We start from the raw sequence: 16,648 nt of genomic DNA on the forward strand, positions 1-16,648 counted from the left end.
TATCTCTGCCTTTTTATTGATCACTGCTACCTGTGTGCTGCCCATCCTGGCCCTCTGCCTGTTTACTGACCATTCATTGTTACCTACCTGCTAGCCTGACCCAGCCACTGGACTCCAGCCCCACAGTTTTACTGTTGTACTACAGAGCTATCTGATTTCTGACCCCATAATATTAATCATGATAGGGATCATTCTTCTAAATGATCTCTGACCCCAATAACATTCAACAGGATAGGGATTATTATCACTGGAATGTTAATTTAGTGTCAGCTTTTTGACTAGTCAGGCTGAATGTGCAGCAACAGATGAGTTCAAAAGTATAGTACATATACATACATGCACTGAGGCAGTCAAACACTTTTTGGAGACTGATATTGACATGTCTTCGACATGGTCCATTTCTTTTATCTAGTATAGAATTTATTCTTCGTCACAATTATTTTTTGTTTGAGGACACTTTTTACCTTGAGACTTCTGGAACCAGGTTCGTCCCCAGCTAGTTAAATCTCTTGATGGGATTTGAGAAGAGCTGCATGTTTGGGCAAGACCTGGCTGGGGGGTGAGTCTGGTCTACTATGATCGCTATAATGACGATCTGATTTTCATTTGGGAGGGTAAGTAGGATGAGTTTAGGGATTTCCTTGCCACATTCAATCACCATGATTTAGGTTTAGAGTTCACTTTTTCTATTAGTTCCACCAAATTAATTTTCTTGGATTTGGAATTGACCGCCAATAAAACTGTTTAATCCAAACTAGCACATGTTTCAAGCCAGTGGTATATCGGGCAAAGGCAGTGGGCAAGACCATTTTCTTTCTTCAATTTGGGAGTTTCTTTAATGCATTGGAGGAGGGTACTCACTGTGTTTCTCTATTATGGATTCTATGATGGGGCTTTCCTATATCAGTCCCGCTTACTGAAATGTAGTGGCGAAGGATCTTTCTCTAAGATCACCATATACTTCAAGACCTGTCTGTATGCTACAAGGTACTTTCCCACTTTGATTTCCCAGTCATTTGGAAATTTTACAGAGTCTATTTGGATTTTTATCAGACATTGGGACATTACTTGACTCTCGTTCTCCCACAGACTCAGAGATTGCCATCAGAGTGGTTGTGTTATTTAGCACATTATCCATTGGTTGCCTAGGTCCTTTAATATATTGTAGTATCAGACCATTTTTTAAATCCTATTTACTTGTATGTTTTCTTATCCTATATTCTCCTTTATAGGACATGGGTTATTTTTATTAAAGCGTTTGGACATCCCCAGTTTATATTCCTCACCTGGTTTTTGGAGGTGTGCTTCCTTTTTGAGATAGATGTATATACAGTATATAGCCCATGACACACATATATTCTGTACATACATATACAACAGTATACCATGCACATCATACCTACAGTATTTAACTCTCACCTATCCACAGCAACAACATCCCAAATACTTCAAGGACCAACTGTAGGTTTGTGAGGTACCTCAATGGGTTTGATACAGTCAAGATAGCATTATTCTCAAAAAGGGATTATTTATAATTTTCCTTCCCCAATTTGTACACCCTGAATATTCCGGTTATCTCTAATTGTTCAGGCTATGGGCTCTATAGTGAGTGCAAACAGTTGGGAGAGGGGACATCCTTGTCTGGTTCCATTTGTTCTTTTTATGGTTTCCAAATTCCCTCCTGGTAATTCTAGGGTTGCCGTTGGGAGATTATATGGGGTCTGCACAACAGAAACTGAATGCCATCAGTGTCCTGTTTAGGAATGCCATTTACACTAATCTGATTAAATGCTTTTTCATTCAAACTCGGCAAGATAGCTTTAGGCTTTGTGGACTTAATATACTCAATTATATTCACAATCTTCCCGGTGTTGTCGGTGGTTTGTCTTTCATTAATAAATGCTACTTGATCCCTGTGAATACATTTTGGTAAAATTGGGTTTAACCTATTGTCTAAAATGTTGCTATAGATTTTTATTTTTGAGATTGAGAGAGATTGGCCTATAGCTCCTGTAGTTCAATTGGTCTTTCCATTATTTATGAATAATTGTGATATTGGCTTTAGCCATTTGCTCAGGAATTTGCTTACCATCTAGGAAATAGTAAAACAATGATAATAGATATAGGGATAGAATATAAATACACTTTTTTTAATAAATATATGACAATCTATTAGGTCCTGGTGGTTTATTTCCTGTAATTCCTTTATGACGGCCAATAATTCTAGTTTTATGATTTTAGCATTTAAACTCATTAGGACCCTTTATATTAACTTCAGAAGATCACAGAATAAGCCCCAGTGAACTGATCTATTTTAAGGACTGTAAATCTGAATGTGGGGGGTCTTTATTCAAGTTATATCAATTTCTGTAGTAAAAATGAAATTCCTTGGCTATCAGAGGAGTGTACTGTAGCATGTAATTTCACCATTCATATAACAAAAAACAAAGCTACATCCAATGACAAAAATATACATTGAAATACCTATATATCTCTTGAAAAAAGGGTAATTTAGTTAAACCCTTTGGCCAAAGCATTTTAAGCCAGCAAGCCACTTCAAGGCATGACCAAATATTGAAGGCCCTAACACTAACTGATTACAATTCTTATTTTAAGGAGACCCTGGCAGGGCAGGACGCCATTCCATGACCACCAGCGACTCCTGATGGAAAGGTGGTGGTGAGAAAGAGCACGTTGTCATACACTATATGTGTTACATGCTTTTAAACATTGCATATATTGTAAGCGCGATTCTTATATTTTTATATATATAAAGTTTTTATTAAGTTGATCTGCGTAATGGTTCATCTCTTTCTTATATTCTGAGGAACCAACTACTCGAGCCTCACCCTTGAGAACAGATTGCCTGAACTTTGGATATGCCCTTTTTAAACCTACTACATTTTGAGTAGGCAACACATAGGAGCCAAGTCTCCTTATTGAGTTCACGAATTTAAATACATCTGCACGTAGAATTGTTTTATGTTTATTTTGGTTGAACTTCTATGCATCTGGATTTTGAAGAACATTTTAATTCTGCATATGCCTGCATAAATTGACACCAGCCACTGCAAACCCAAACTCACCGCACCATATATATTACTGTGAAAAAGGCGTGCTACTGAGATTGTGACCTCATGTACTATAACAAAGGACAAAAAGCCTCAGTTCTAGATCCAATATGACAAATTATACAGTTAATATGTATGCATTTTTTTAATAAGTGAGTGTAATTTAGTTGGATTATTTTGCCAAAGCATTTTAAGCTTGCAAAATCATTCCAAAGTATTCTCTCTTTTGCAAATCCTAACACTACTGCACCCGCAAAAGGTTCTCAAACTCTTTAATTCAGGGAGAGCTGTCTTTATAAACAGGTTATTCACAGGCGCATAACAAGAGATGCCATTTAACAGGTGGGATGAGCGAGTTTGAAACCAGGGAGGAAGGGTCACAAATCTCCAAATTGTTTACCAATTGAAATTTTACAAACACACACAGCCCCTGTTTGCTCAGAACACAAACTCACCACACCATATATAGTTGTGTCAAAAAGGATTGCTACTGAGATTGTGACCTCAAGTAAAATAACAAAAAACAAAAAGCCTCAGTGATACATCTAACATGACAAATTATATGGTCAACTATTTAGTTAAATTCTTCGGTTAAAGCATTTTAAGTTTGCAAGCCATGCCAAGATATCCCCTATTTTCCCATTCTTAACACTAGTGTAATCGTAAAAAAGCTCATCCCAGCACTGAATTGATTGACAACACAACACAGTACGGTAAATTTATATATTTTATTATTTCAGATTATAAACAAAAGACAAAAATGTGAAATAAATATCTTTGTCATTTAATTAATCTTTGTAATTTCAATGGTAAAGACAGACTACACTCATTGTAAAATTTTGACTTAAAATGTTTACAGTAGCGTGTGTAGATCTACAGTATATGGCTGTACAAAATGAAATCATAAAAAGTTAAGACGACTTTCTGAATTTTATAGGGAATGCAGGGTTATCATACTGTATGTTGCAGTGAATTGAGATTGCAACTGCTATATAGCAAACTTTACTCTTACTCCCATCTGGTGTTTTACTGTAGAGTGCCACGGCCCAAATTTACCAAACGCTGGTAAGCCTCAGCACACCTTATATATAATTGTGAGACTACATTTTAATAAGGACGCTGACTAATTTTAAAATGCTTTTATTCTCATGTACTGGATGTTCCTGTATCTGTGCACATTCATCAATGGTCATTCTGGACTGTTAGAACCCTGAGCTATAGTTTCCATAGCCATGTCTTTCAGATCTAAGCCATATAGTCAGGTTGAGATGATTAGTGAGTGAGATGGACTAGGTCCTACTCACAATCCTCTCTTATTGCTGCTTCTCCCTGTTATATACTTTTTACTGTTCATCTGAGGCTGTATTATAATGATGTAGCATTTTGGAAAAAATATGCAAACAAGGAGTCCAGAGCTTGAAGATAAGATGGCAAACACCTCCACAGCCACCATGTGTTTGCCTTTGGTGCTGAGATAAGCTGGGATAAATGTCACCCAAACACTGGCAAAAACCAGCATGCTGAAAGTGATAAACTTGGCTTCATTAAAGGTGTCAGGGAGATTCCTGGCCAGAAATGCCACTAGAAGGCTAATCAAGGACAAAAGACCCATATAGCCCAAGACGCATGAAAATAACACTTTGGATCCCTCGTTGCATTCAATAACTATGGTTCCAATCTCTGCTCTCATATTGAGTTCTGCAAAGGGGGGAGAACTGGCCAGCCAGACAGTGCACAAGATTATCTGGATCATTGTACAGAAAGGAACAATATATCTGGGAATCCTGAATCCCACCAGCTTTCTTATCCTGCTGTCCGGATTGGTAGCACTGAACACCATGATGACAGTGATAGTTTTGGCCAGTATCACGGAAAGGCAAACAGAGAATATGACCCCAAACACCACCTGGCGAAGCATGCAGGTTGTCATACTCGGGTGACCAATGAATACCAAGGAGCAAAGGAAGCAGAGAATGAGGGAGATGAGGAGGAGGAAGCTTAGCTCTCTGTTATTGGCCTTTACTATGGGAGTCTTGCGCTTTATTATGAACAAGCAGAGCACAGAAACTGTGAGCAAACACAAAATTATTGAAATACCAGCCAAAGAGGCTCCTAAATACTCTTCATAGGAGAGGAACTGGATGATTTTTGGCACACACACCTCTTTTAAGGTATCAGGCCATTTATCTTCTGGGCACTTGAGGCATTCACTGTTATCTAGAAAAAAATTATGAAAATAATTATTAGATAAAAATGGATACTGAGTTTTTACATAGAGTATATAGCATAGACAACACAATCACTTCTCCTGTCTTGATGACAAAGTTAATAGTGTGACAATAGAGGGTAGCCAGTCATCATTAATAAAGGTTATGTCCAGCCATTTACCCCTGAAACCGTACGCCAAAGGCTGAAGTGTAAGCTTTTGGGACCAATTGTGCACCTTGATGTTTTTCCCCATATTTCTGTTCTCATTTTACAGTCCCCTGCAGCAATGTATGCTAGGGATGCTAGGTATAGTTAGGATCCCTGTTAGGAAATAGCTGCAAGACAGGGACATTGGGACAAGGAGATTAAGGGTGGATATTGGGGAGCAAGTAGGGTTAAAAAACTGTATGTATTACTGACCGGAGTAGCTGGTAGAACTGTTATGTTACACACAAATAGTGTAGTATAGTATAGCAAAAACCTGACCTGTTTAGGGGCTTTTGGGGATCCTGGTATCCTAGAGCAGTGGTGCACAATCTTTCCAGCGTGCGCCCCCTTCCTGCTTCCCTCCCTGCTCGTGCCCCCTCTCCCTTACCTCCTCTCCAGCTTCAAAAGACACTGCAGGGTCATGTGACATCACGTTGCCATGCCAACGTGATGTCACATGACCCAACGGCGTCTTTTGACTCCACGTTGCCATGGCGACGTGTCGCCGAAGAGAAGGTAAGTGAAGTTGTAGAGGCTTTAATTTAAATGTCTTGTGTCACGATGGACACCAACTTTATCAACACATTTATATTTCTGGGTACTCGATTGAACAGAACAAGTTGCAAAATAAATTGTGATGTATTTCCTTAATAGACAAACACACAACATCTGCAGAATACACTTAAAACAACACTTACTGGGATAAGGGAACGAAATAAATTGTCCTTTGCTTGCAAGCGCAAGAAATGCAGTCTTGATTTTAAGGTCACGTGGCCAGAGCGCAAATTGCCAGTCTAATAACTCAGCCACCTCAAAGAATTTCGTAGAGATTCGTTAGAATTCGTTCGAGTCACCAGGGCCAACGAATTCCGACGTTAGGGGCAAATCCTTAGTTACAGTGTTATTATCCCCTTCTCTCCGGGACCGGTTGCCGCTGTGCTGGAACAAAGCCTTGCGTATTCACATCATGGATCAAAAATCACAAACACTTCGGGGATACCTCGGGAGCCGCAGCTATAGACTGGCCAAGGCTATCTCTTACATGTGGACCAAATCCCCTTGTGGGAAAAATGTAACTCACTAATGGTCGTGTTGCCCACAGTTCATAAGACCGGGCAAAAAGGCTTTCCAGTGTGCAAAGCGCATGGGTCAGTTTGACACCCATGCCACTTAGCATACCTGGGATACACCCATACCTTGGTGCCTCGGAGTCTGAGATTTGGCCCAGAGGTGTCAATGACCCGGACTTTGTTATACATCAGAATGCCGGCCGTGTATACATTATGGGTCTCTGGGCCTTTTCATCGTGACACTTTGTTAGACTGGGTGTCGCCAACTCAGCGAGACCCCTTTGAAGTGCAGGTATGAAAATACTCCCAGCTCATTCACCCATATCACATCTGTATGTCCGAGGAATTCTTTCCCGGGCTTAAAGAACAGACCATGCCTTTACATTTTAAATCTACAGTTTTTACACACTTTATTCAAACATCATGTTCTACTTGTGCTACAACTGTAATTTCTATATGTAGGTGCATGTAGTGTTTAATCATATTTGCTCCCAAAAATCAGGGTGCTGGGTGCTCTCGTTCTTGAGTTAGCCTTTGTAATTGAAAAGTCGGGTTAGGGGAAGCGAGGTTCCCGCACTTCTCACGTCAATTGACCAACTTCCCACGGCAATAGACTTTCTGCCTTTCATGTTACAAAGTTAACGAGGAACGGATAAATTTTATCGGTAAAACACTTGAGATTCTAACCGCAACCACTTATTCAATTAACTTGTGATTACATGTCAAACCGATAGTAATGGATGCCCATCACACAGACAGCCCTTTAAACTTTTGCCACGCGTCTTCAATCAGCGCTAGCGTTGGGCGCTCACTACGCCATCTTGTGTCTGTGAATTGTGTATAACAGGCAATGCATTTTTCTTTTAACACAGCAGGCAGGGAGTGGCCTGCAAATGGGGGGTAAAAATGGCGGGAACAGATCAAACACAGCAATGCATGGCAAATAAGTTTAACCCCTTCCCAATGCGAGGGGAGGAAGACCAGCCGGGTATAACACCTTTATTCAGGCCTGATCACCTCCATCCTCGCCACACCTTGGGGGGAAGAGAACAGGGCCTTTGCAACCACAGCACCCCCCTGAACAATCTTGCACCCTCCCATGGGGGGCACACACCCCAGTTTGCGCACCGCTGTACTAGAGACATGAGACTTCAGGAGTCTACATTTTAGGTGGAATATTTGGGCAAAAAATGTATTCGATTTGTTTGCAGGAGTTCTGGGAGCCGAGTTACTGGTAGTCCCTTAATTCTCCCCAGTGTGCAGTCACTATTTTGGGAAACCCAAGGAGAATTACACTGGGGCTATACAGTGTCCCTCAGACTCCTAGTTTTTGATCCCAAATATCCCAGATGCAGTTCCCTCACAGGTATAAAGTTTCCCAAAAGATATGAGTTGTTTAAGATAGTGTATTGTATTTTATACCTTATGTATTAATGTCTATACAGCCAGATGTGGATTAGCATTCCAATGAAACCAGCTCAAGTAATGGGATTCCCTGTGTTAATTGCATAGACATGCAGGTTTGTGGCACATGGTGAGGGGGAAGCGCTGTGGACTTGCTATCTTCAGAGAAAGACTTTGTTTCACTTAGACCTCATTTCAAACTAATTTCAAACTCAAACTCATAGGCACGACTCCCATTGGCTGAGCGATCACAATCCTTGATCTAAATGGTTGTCAGCCCCCTCAATGTAATAAATATGCAACAAGCCCTATATAAGGGAGAGTGGTCTAGCAGATAAGTCTTTTTTTGTTGGAGATTTGAAGAGACAAGGAGATAGAGGCTATGTTAGCCTGTGTGGACCTGCTGGAGCTGCTGGCGGGCTGTTCAAAGGTGCTTCTTGGTGAAAGAGCTACACACCAGCAAAGAAGCACTGGAGAATATATACATATATACGCTTAAAATTCTGATAACGAAACTGCTAGTCAGTGATGTGGGTGTCTGTGTTTCACTAGTGAGAAAATCAGATACAGTGGTAAGTGACTTAGAATCAATCATGGAAATTCTAGGTCTGCTGGACATGTATGAGAAGGTACCCTTTAACACAGGAGTTTTAATCTTAGGCCTGAATAATCCAATGGTTGCAGGAGCACATTTAGATGCAGTGCCAAAGAACTGAGGTTTAGCAAGGGAAGGAGTGTTTGGGAAATCAGAAAGGACAACAGATTCCCTGACAAGGGGATTTCAGCTCACTGAGTGACCGAGGACTTCAGCGAAATACCTGGAGTGGGAATTCTGTGAACAGGCTTAGGGAAAAAACGGTTCCTGAATACTTTTAACTGGAACCAGTATTTTAACAGAACATTCAGGGAGCGCGGCAGCGGAAACTTTAGCTTAACCAGGGGGATTATAGCAATGATTATCCAAGGACTCCGCAACCTTAGGGGATTCATTCAGTGCAATCTCTGATGTTAGAAAGGACACATTAGCCTTGGAGCAGCAAGAATTTACAGGGGTTAACGCAGATAGTACCTGAGAGTCAAAAAGAGGGAGATTTGCCTCTGAAATTGGGGACACAAGGAGTTCATCCTCTGGAGCCAAGGACGTGACCTTGGCTGGTGAACAGGAAATTACCAAAGGAGACTCATAGAGCTGACCCGCATGGGTTAATACAGGAAAGACCTTCAGAACAGAGCTTAAGGATTCTAACTTAGAAAGTGGAAGCAGAAGGGGTTCCTTCTCTGGCATGTGGAGCACGCAGAGCTGCCTTGCAGGGGTTAAAACTGGAAAAACCTCAAGGGCAGGATTCAGGGATTCTGAGTTAGAAAGTGAGGGTAGAAGGGGTTCATTCTAAGACACTAGGGCCATAGCTTTGGCTTGAGAAATACAAGTATACTCCACGGGAACCTCACAAGCCTGACTGGCAAGGGTTAACGCAGACATATCCTTGGGGTCTAAGCACTAGGAGGTGCAATTAGGGCTAGAAATCGTGGCAGCTTCTACCTTAGGGGGCAGTGATAGTGGGGTGGCTTGGCCATTTTTAGGAGAGGGAGGTACCCCCACAGGTTTAGCAACAGGACTGACAAAAAAGGGTTTGTGAATCGTCAGTGCGTAGGCGGCGAGGAGATGTTCACGCTCACTTATGTTCCTGTCAAATTCTAGGAATAATTTAAGGGTGTTGTCTATGGCCTGAGCCTGTACTCCAAAATCCGCAGTTTCCAGACCCGTAGTGGACATAAGAAGGAGCAGTTGGGAGTACTGGGCTTGTAACATCTTCTTTACCTCTCTACCTTCCTGAGATTTGGTAAGGATTTCTTTACGTGTTTTTCTGCAGGGGTTAAACCTTCATACATACAAGCAAGATAAGGCGGAGGCAGTCTTTCAAACAGATACTGTTCTTCAAACAGGGACCGGTCCGCAGACTGGGACATAGGTTCAGTTAAACATTTACAAACCCCCGCCAAGACGCGGTCTGGTTTTGTGGGGCCGAGCATACTGTTACTGTTTTGCTCGCCGCAAAACGGGGCCGGACCGCGTGGCCGAGGCTGGGTTATGAAATCACCGACCTTAGACCACGCAGACTGGTCCGGAGTGCGAAGTTCATAGTCAAACAGGCCGGGTTCAGGATTGGAGAGAACAGCGTTATCATTGGACGAGCCAGAGTCAGGATATGAGATATCCAGGTAGTCGTAGTCAAAGCAGGGAGTCGGCAACAGGAAATCAAGCAGGTCCTCCTGATTCAGCGTAATCGCTGCAGGTTGGGAACAGGGATTGCGCGTGTGATGTCCACGTCCTATGGCGAAGGTCTAGTAGAGGGAAGGCTGACCGGAGTGGGGACACCGCCAGGCAGCACTGGTAAACCAGTGCTTCAGCGCAAAAGTTCAAGCAGGCCTCTGTGAAGGGAGAGAGCAGCAGGGCACGGCATCCAAACAATACCTCTGCTGGGGGTGAATGCAGCAGGTAGTAGAATCCAGGCAGGCAGAACACAGGCTTCTGAAGAGAGGAACAGCAGGCCTCCAGGAACAAGGAACTCAGGCCTCAGCGTAGCAGCAGCAGGCTTGGAGGAAACTGGAACAAGTACAACGAAGTAGAACAATAACAACAGAGATAAGTAACGAGAGATAACAAGCCAGGAGGCTTGTGGAAAACACAGGTAATATCCAAGAAGGATTATGCTCGGCAGAGAAGCATTGTGGGGACTGCAGTATTTAAAGGTCAGCGAACCAATAGCAGAAGGGGCGTGTGACAGCATTGCTCTAATGACTGAGCCCAGGCTGGGGCTGCAGTCATAGTTTGCACAGCTGCTGTAGATACCAGGGGGAGTGTTCCAGGACTGCACAGGTCTGCAAGGCAAGGTAATCAGTAAACTGAGGTTTGATTTCTTACAAAGATCACCTCTTACAGTATGTGGCCAATACAACTGATAGTGAAACTTAACAACTCAGGGGTTATTATCAGAATAGATACTTGTAGCAAAACTAGATACTGTACATCTGCTACACAGAGATTTCTGGCAAGCCGCCTTATTTCAGATCAATGTACAAAGGAGAGAACTGACACTATTTGATACTAACTAGTATATTTGCTACCAAACTAAGTTATATCATGAGAGATTCTCAGTGGTCTCAATAAACAAACCGTAGCATCCATAACCATCACTGAGCAAGATGTAGAGATCTACATAAATGAATGAGACCTGAGGCATTGTATGCCATCCTACTTCCCCTGTATACAGAGGCGACCAACTTTATTCTAACTCGGCTAGTTCCGCAAATTTGGGTATATCCCGGTGATGTTCGATTTTGTACTGTTTTCGGCCGGAGTGCATTGCGTTATTTCCCTGCTGTGATTTAAGCATTTTATTCCGGCTGGCTGCAATACTGCAATGCCGTGTAAAAAACCATGGGGGCGTTTGCGAGCTGTTGTCTTTAAAGCCGTCCCCTATAAACCCCTAACATACAGTACTGTACATTTGTATTCATAGTGTACATGTGCAGAGGTCTCCGGAGCTGAACCGCGTTGGTTTCAGGTCAGGGGACCCCCTGCTCCCCGAGATACAGACCCCTTTATGAGGTGCCGGTATCCCTCTGTGTTTAAAGGTCCCGATCACGTGACCGCGACCTGTAAACCAAGCAGTGGGATACCGGCACCCCCTAAAGGGGCCTGTATCTCGGGGAGCAGGGGGTCCCCGGATCTGAAACCAACGCGGTTCTGCTCCGGAGACCCTCTGCACATGTACAGTATGAATAAAAAACATATATAAATAAAAACTCATTCCTTACCTTAGCGGCTATGTGCTATTGTAATGAAGCAGCATTTCTGTATTTTAATAATATTGTACAGTGAGCAGGGGGTTCCCTGAGCCAGAAATTAATGCTCAGGGGACCCCCTGCTCTTGCACAATATTATTAAAAATACATAAATGCTGCTTCATTACCATAGCGTATAGCCGCTAAGGCAATGAAGGGATTAACCCACGTGCCCGCTTTATTGTGGGTAGCGGGGGTGGGTGAAGGGGGTATTTGGCCCTTGGTGTGAGTTTAGGGCTTGCGGGGGGGTTGCGGGTGCACTTAACCCCTTCACGACCGTAGCAGTTAATACCGCTACGGTCATGAAGGGGTTAAGCCCTCCCGCTACCCCCGCAAGTCCTAAAAAACCACCTTTGGGGCTAATACCCCCTTCACCCACCCCACTACCCACAATAAAAAAAATCACACACAGCAGCCGCCAAAAAATAAATAAATAAATCTAAATAAATAAATAAATAAATGACTATAAATAAATACATTTGAAATACATTTTTATTTATAGTGTAGATGTGCAGGGGGTCTCCGGAGCTGAAGTGCGTTGGTTTCAGGTCGGGGGACCCCCTGTTCCCCGAGATACAGACCCCTTTATGAGGTGCCGGTATCCCTCTGCGTTTAAAGGTCCCGATCACGTGATCGCGGCCTGTAAACCAAGCAGAGGGATACCGGCACCCCCTAAAGGGGCCTGTATCTCGGGGAGCAGGGGGTCCCCGGACCTAAATCCAACGCGGTTCTGCTCCAGAGACCCTCTGCATATGTACAGTATACATAAAACACACACATCAATAAAGAATCGTTCTTTAACTTAGCGGCTATGTGCTTTGGTAACGAAGCAGCATTTCTGTATTTTAATAATATTGTACAGTGAGCAGGAGGTTCCCTGAGCCAGAAATTAATGCTCAGGGGACCCCCTGCTCCTGCACAATATTATTAAAAATACAGAAATGCTGCTTCATTGCCATAGCGTATAGCCGCTAAGGCAATGAAGGGTTAAGGCAAAATAAACAATAAATACATTACATACATATTTTTAATGTGTGTTTTAAACCTCCCTGCCTTCACTGTAATCTATGTAAAAAAAAACTCCCCCTATTGTGTGTGAAGCTTCGCTGCCTTCACTGAAATCTATGTAAAAAACCCTCCCCCTATTGTGTGTGAAGGTTCCCTGCCTTCACTGAAATCTATGTAAACCCCCCTCCCCCTATTGTGTCTGCTAAGCTTCCCTGCTTTGACTAATCTGTGTAAACCCCCCTCCCCCTATTGTGTCAGTTAAATCTGCCTGGCCTGTGTTTCTGTGGGTGCAGTGTACTGTATGTAAATGTGGGGAGGGGGATCCCGTGTAAATAGCCACACCCACACCCACTACCCACTACCCACCTGCACATGGCCCCTCCGCTGCTGCAAAAAAGAGACAAAAATTAAAACATACAAAGTAATGTCCCCTAACCCCTTAATTACCATAGCGGTTATTAACCGCTACAGTCATTAAGGGGTTAACCCACCCTCAACCACCACTCGAGATGCCTACATACCCTCCCACACTAACCCCCCCCCGTGAGGCCTAACCACCCAGTACCCACAAGGGAGGCCTACCCACATACCGTTGGGGAAACCCCCCCCCCACCCCCAGTACCCACAATTAAAACAATACAGTGTCCCACAATAAACATCATTCTATTTATTAAATACATTACCCACCCCCTGTGCCCCCCTATAAATACAAGATTTATTCTTTCACATACAGGGTTCATAACGCAGCCCCAGACGAGTCCCCGGTGGGCTGACGGGGCACCTGGACAGACCTACAGTTTACCAGCAGCCCTTTTTACACAGGTTCTGGAGGCCTGCTGGTGGATCCTGCCAGCACCATGGCCCTCAGGTGGTCTCCTTGGGTCACCGTGGGACACAATTGTGTCCCTACGGTAGGCCCGCGGATTTCTGGGAGCCCCGGGTCAGACCCACAGGTGTCTGTGGGGCCTCGGGTGGTTCCCTCGGGGGTCTGGGGAACTCACGAGCGCTCACTACGGGTCCGCGGTGCCCCCACAGAAGTGGGACCACACATCATCATCCCCGCATTTACGGGTCGGAGGTGCCCCCACAGAAGTGGGACCACACATCCGCATCCCCGCAGACTACAGGTCGGTGGTGCCCCCACAGAAGTGGGACCACACATCTTCATCCCAGCATGTGTCACCCGTGGAACCACCAGCCTGCTACCCTTGGGATTCCCGAGGATTCCCGCAGGTGGTCTCCAGAGGTCCCACGCAGAACCACGGAACCAACCCTGAATGTAAAAAAAATAAACCAAAATAAACCTGGCCTATACATTCAATACATACTCCCTCCCCCCCAACACCTACAGTACAATAATGTGCAAAATAACTATTATCCAGATATGGATAATAGATTAATTGCCCATTATTAAAAACATTAACTAGCATATTCAAATAAATAAAGTACTACTGACCTCATCAATACGAAGTGTCCTTCACCAGCAACCTCCTTGTCTTGCCCACAACATACATAGCAAATACAAAGCCAAGACATTGCAAACACATTCAGATATCAATTAACCCCTTAAACACCTTATCAGATAATAACCGCAAAGGTGATTAAGGGGTTAAGCCATTTTTTTTTTGTCGGCCAAAACACACGGTTTTCAAGGCCCAATCAGGGCCGTGGGAACCATGACGAAAAATGTGACATCATAGGCCTTTAAAAGCCTATGTCGTCTCATTTTGAAGCCAGACGCCGTGGAAGAAGGACCTCCGCGGAAGAAAGAAGACCCAGGCGTGGCCGCAGATGGGGAGAAGACCCCGCCCCGCCCCGCTGGAAGGAGATAGAAGAAAGAAGAATACAGATGAAGATGGATTACAAGTAGAAGACCCGTGGATTGATTTGGATTTTTAGTTTAATGTTTATTTTTTTATGGTTTATTATTTTATGGGTTCCTGATCGTGGATTGGTTCATGAGTAAGCTGCGCAACGGGAATCGATGGGGGCAAGTAATGGTAAGTGAACTAAAGAAATGTATTTTATTTAACTTGTTAATTTTTTCAAAAGGTTTTTTAACATGTGTATTATTTTTTTTTGTGGTATATCATTTCTTGCCACTGTATGTATGTATGTATATATGTCTAGAGAGATATATACATACAGGGTAAGAAATGATGTTGTTTTAAAAGCTTGATTTGGTGTGTTTTAAATTAATTTATCTATGCTTATGCATTATTGTGAGTTTAAAGTATTTTAAAATTAGATAGATGTATTCCTTGGTATTGTATTGTGTGTTTGAGGGAGGTCAGGTCAGCGATAGCCTTGGTTTTAAAGGTTGCATTTTGGTTGGTACTTATATTTATTCACAGGCTAAATTGTTCTGATCCAGGCGTGAATTAGTTAATTGTTTCATTGTTCGGGATGGAGTGTGAATTGTTTAGGGATGTAAATAATGATTGCTAATTGATTTTTGTTTACTTGGTTGATTCATTTGCAGAATGTATATGGTGCATAGATTTTATGCATCATTTATATTGGAATGTGAGGTGTTTCATTGGTTTGTGATGATATAGATTGTGAGATCAGTTAGGATTATTAAAGGAAATTGATTTTAATGCAGTGTCTGTATGGAGAAGTGTTTGGTTGTAGGACAGTATGGTTTTGATAACCCTTCTACATTTATTTGTACAGTATATTGGTTCATCGTGTGCATATACTGTGTATATATATATATATATATATATATATATATATATATATATATATATATATATACTGTATCTCTCTCTCTCTCTCTCTCTCTCTCTCTCTCTCTCTCTCTGTATATATATACAGTATATATATATAGTTGCATGATGAAGCCACTGTACAAATTCATGGGTGAAGGGTGGGTATCGGGCCTGTGTGGCTTAACCCCTTAATCACCTTTGCGGTTATTATCTGATAAGGTGTTTAAGGGGTTAATTGATATCTGAATGTATTTGCAATGTCTTGGCTTTGTATTTGCTATGTATGTTGTGGGCAAGACAAGGAGGTTGCTGGCGACGGACACTTCGTATTGATGAGGTCAGTAGTACTTTATTTATTTGAATATGCTAGTTAATGTTTTTAATAATGGGCAATTAATCTATTATCCATATCTGGATAATAGTTATTTTGCACATTATTGTACTGTAGGTGTTGGGGGGGAGGGTGTATGTATTGAATGTATAGGCCAGGTTTATTTTGGTTTATTTTTTTTACATTCAGGGTTTATTCCATGGTTCTGCGTGGGACCTCTGGAGACCACCTGCGGGAATCCTCGGGTATCCCAAGGGTAGCAGGCTGGTGGTTCCACGGGTGACACATGCGGGGATGAAGATGTGTGGTCCCACTTCTGTGGGACACCGCCGACCCATAGTATGCTGGGATGACGATGTGTGGTCCCACTTCTGTGGGGGCACCTCCAACCCGTAGGTGTGGGGATGATGATGTGTGGTCCCACTTCTGTTGGGCACTGCGGACCCGTAGTGAGCACTCGTGAGTTCCCCAGACCCCCGAGGGAACCACCCGAGGCCCCGCAGACACCTGTGGGTCTGACCCGGGGCTCCCAGACATCCGCGGGCCTACCGTGGGGACCCAATTGTGTCCCACGGTGACCCAAGGAGACCACCTGAGGGCCATTGTGCTGGCGGGATCCACCAGCAGGCCACCAGAACCTGTGTAAAAAGGGCTGCTGGTAAACTGTAGGTCTGTCCAGGTGCCCCGCCACCGGGGACTCGCGTGGCGCTGCGTTATGAACCCTGTATGTAAAAGAATAAATCTTGTATTTATAGGGGGGCACAGGGGGTGGGTAATGTATTTAATAAA

The 16,648-nt window shown here is 43.2% G+C and overlaps 1 protein-coding gene across 1 annotated transcript in view; it reads right to left on the minus strand.

Annotated features, from left to right (window-relative positions):
- Window positions 1-4,371: 4,371 nt before the first annotated feature.
- LOC142498502 (extracellular calcium-sensing receptor-like) overlaps window positions 4,372-16,648 on the minus strand; it is a 56,570-nt gene continuing 44,293 nt past the window's right edge. Inside the window, exon 5 of the mRNA XM_075606736.1 lies at window positions 4,372-5,288. Coding sequence (XP_075462851.1) covers window positions 4,372-5,288 — 917 coding nt within the window. The remainder of the gene's footprint in view (window positions 5,289-16,648) is intronic.

The sequence above is a fragment of the Ascaphus truei genome, chromosome 7 (assembly GCF_040206685.1).
Source record: "Ascaphus truei isolate aAscTru1 chromosome 7, aAscTru1.hap1, whole genome shotgun sequence".
In the NCBI taxonomy this organism is placed as follows: Eukaryota; Metazoa; Chordata; class Amphibia; order Anura; family Ascaphidae; genus Ascaphus; species Ascaphus truei.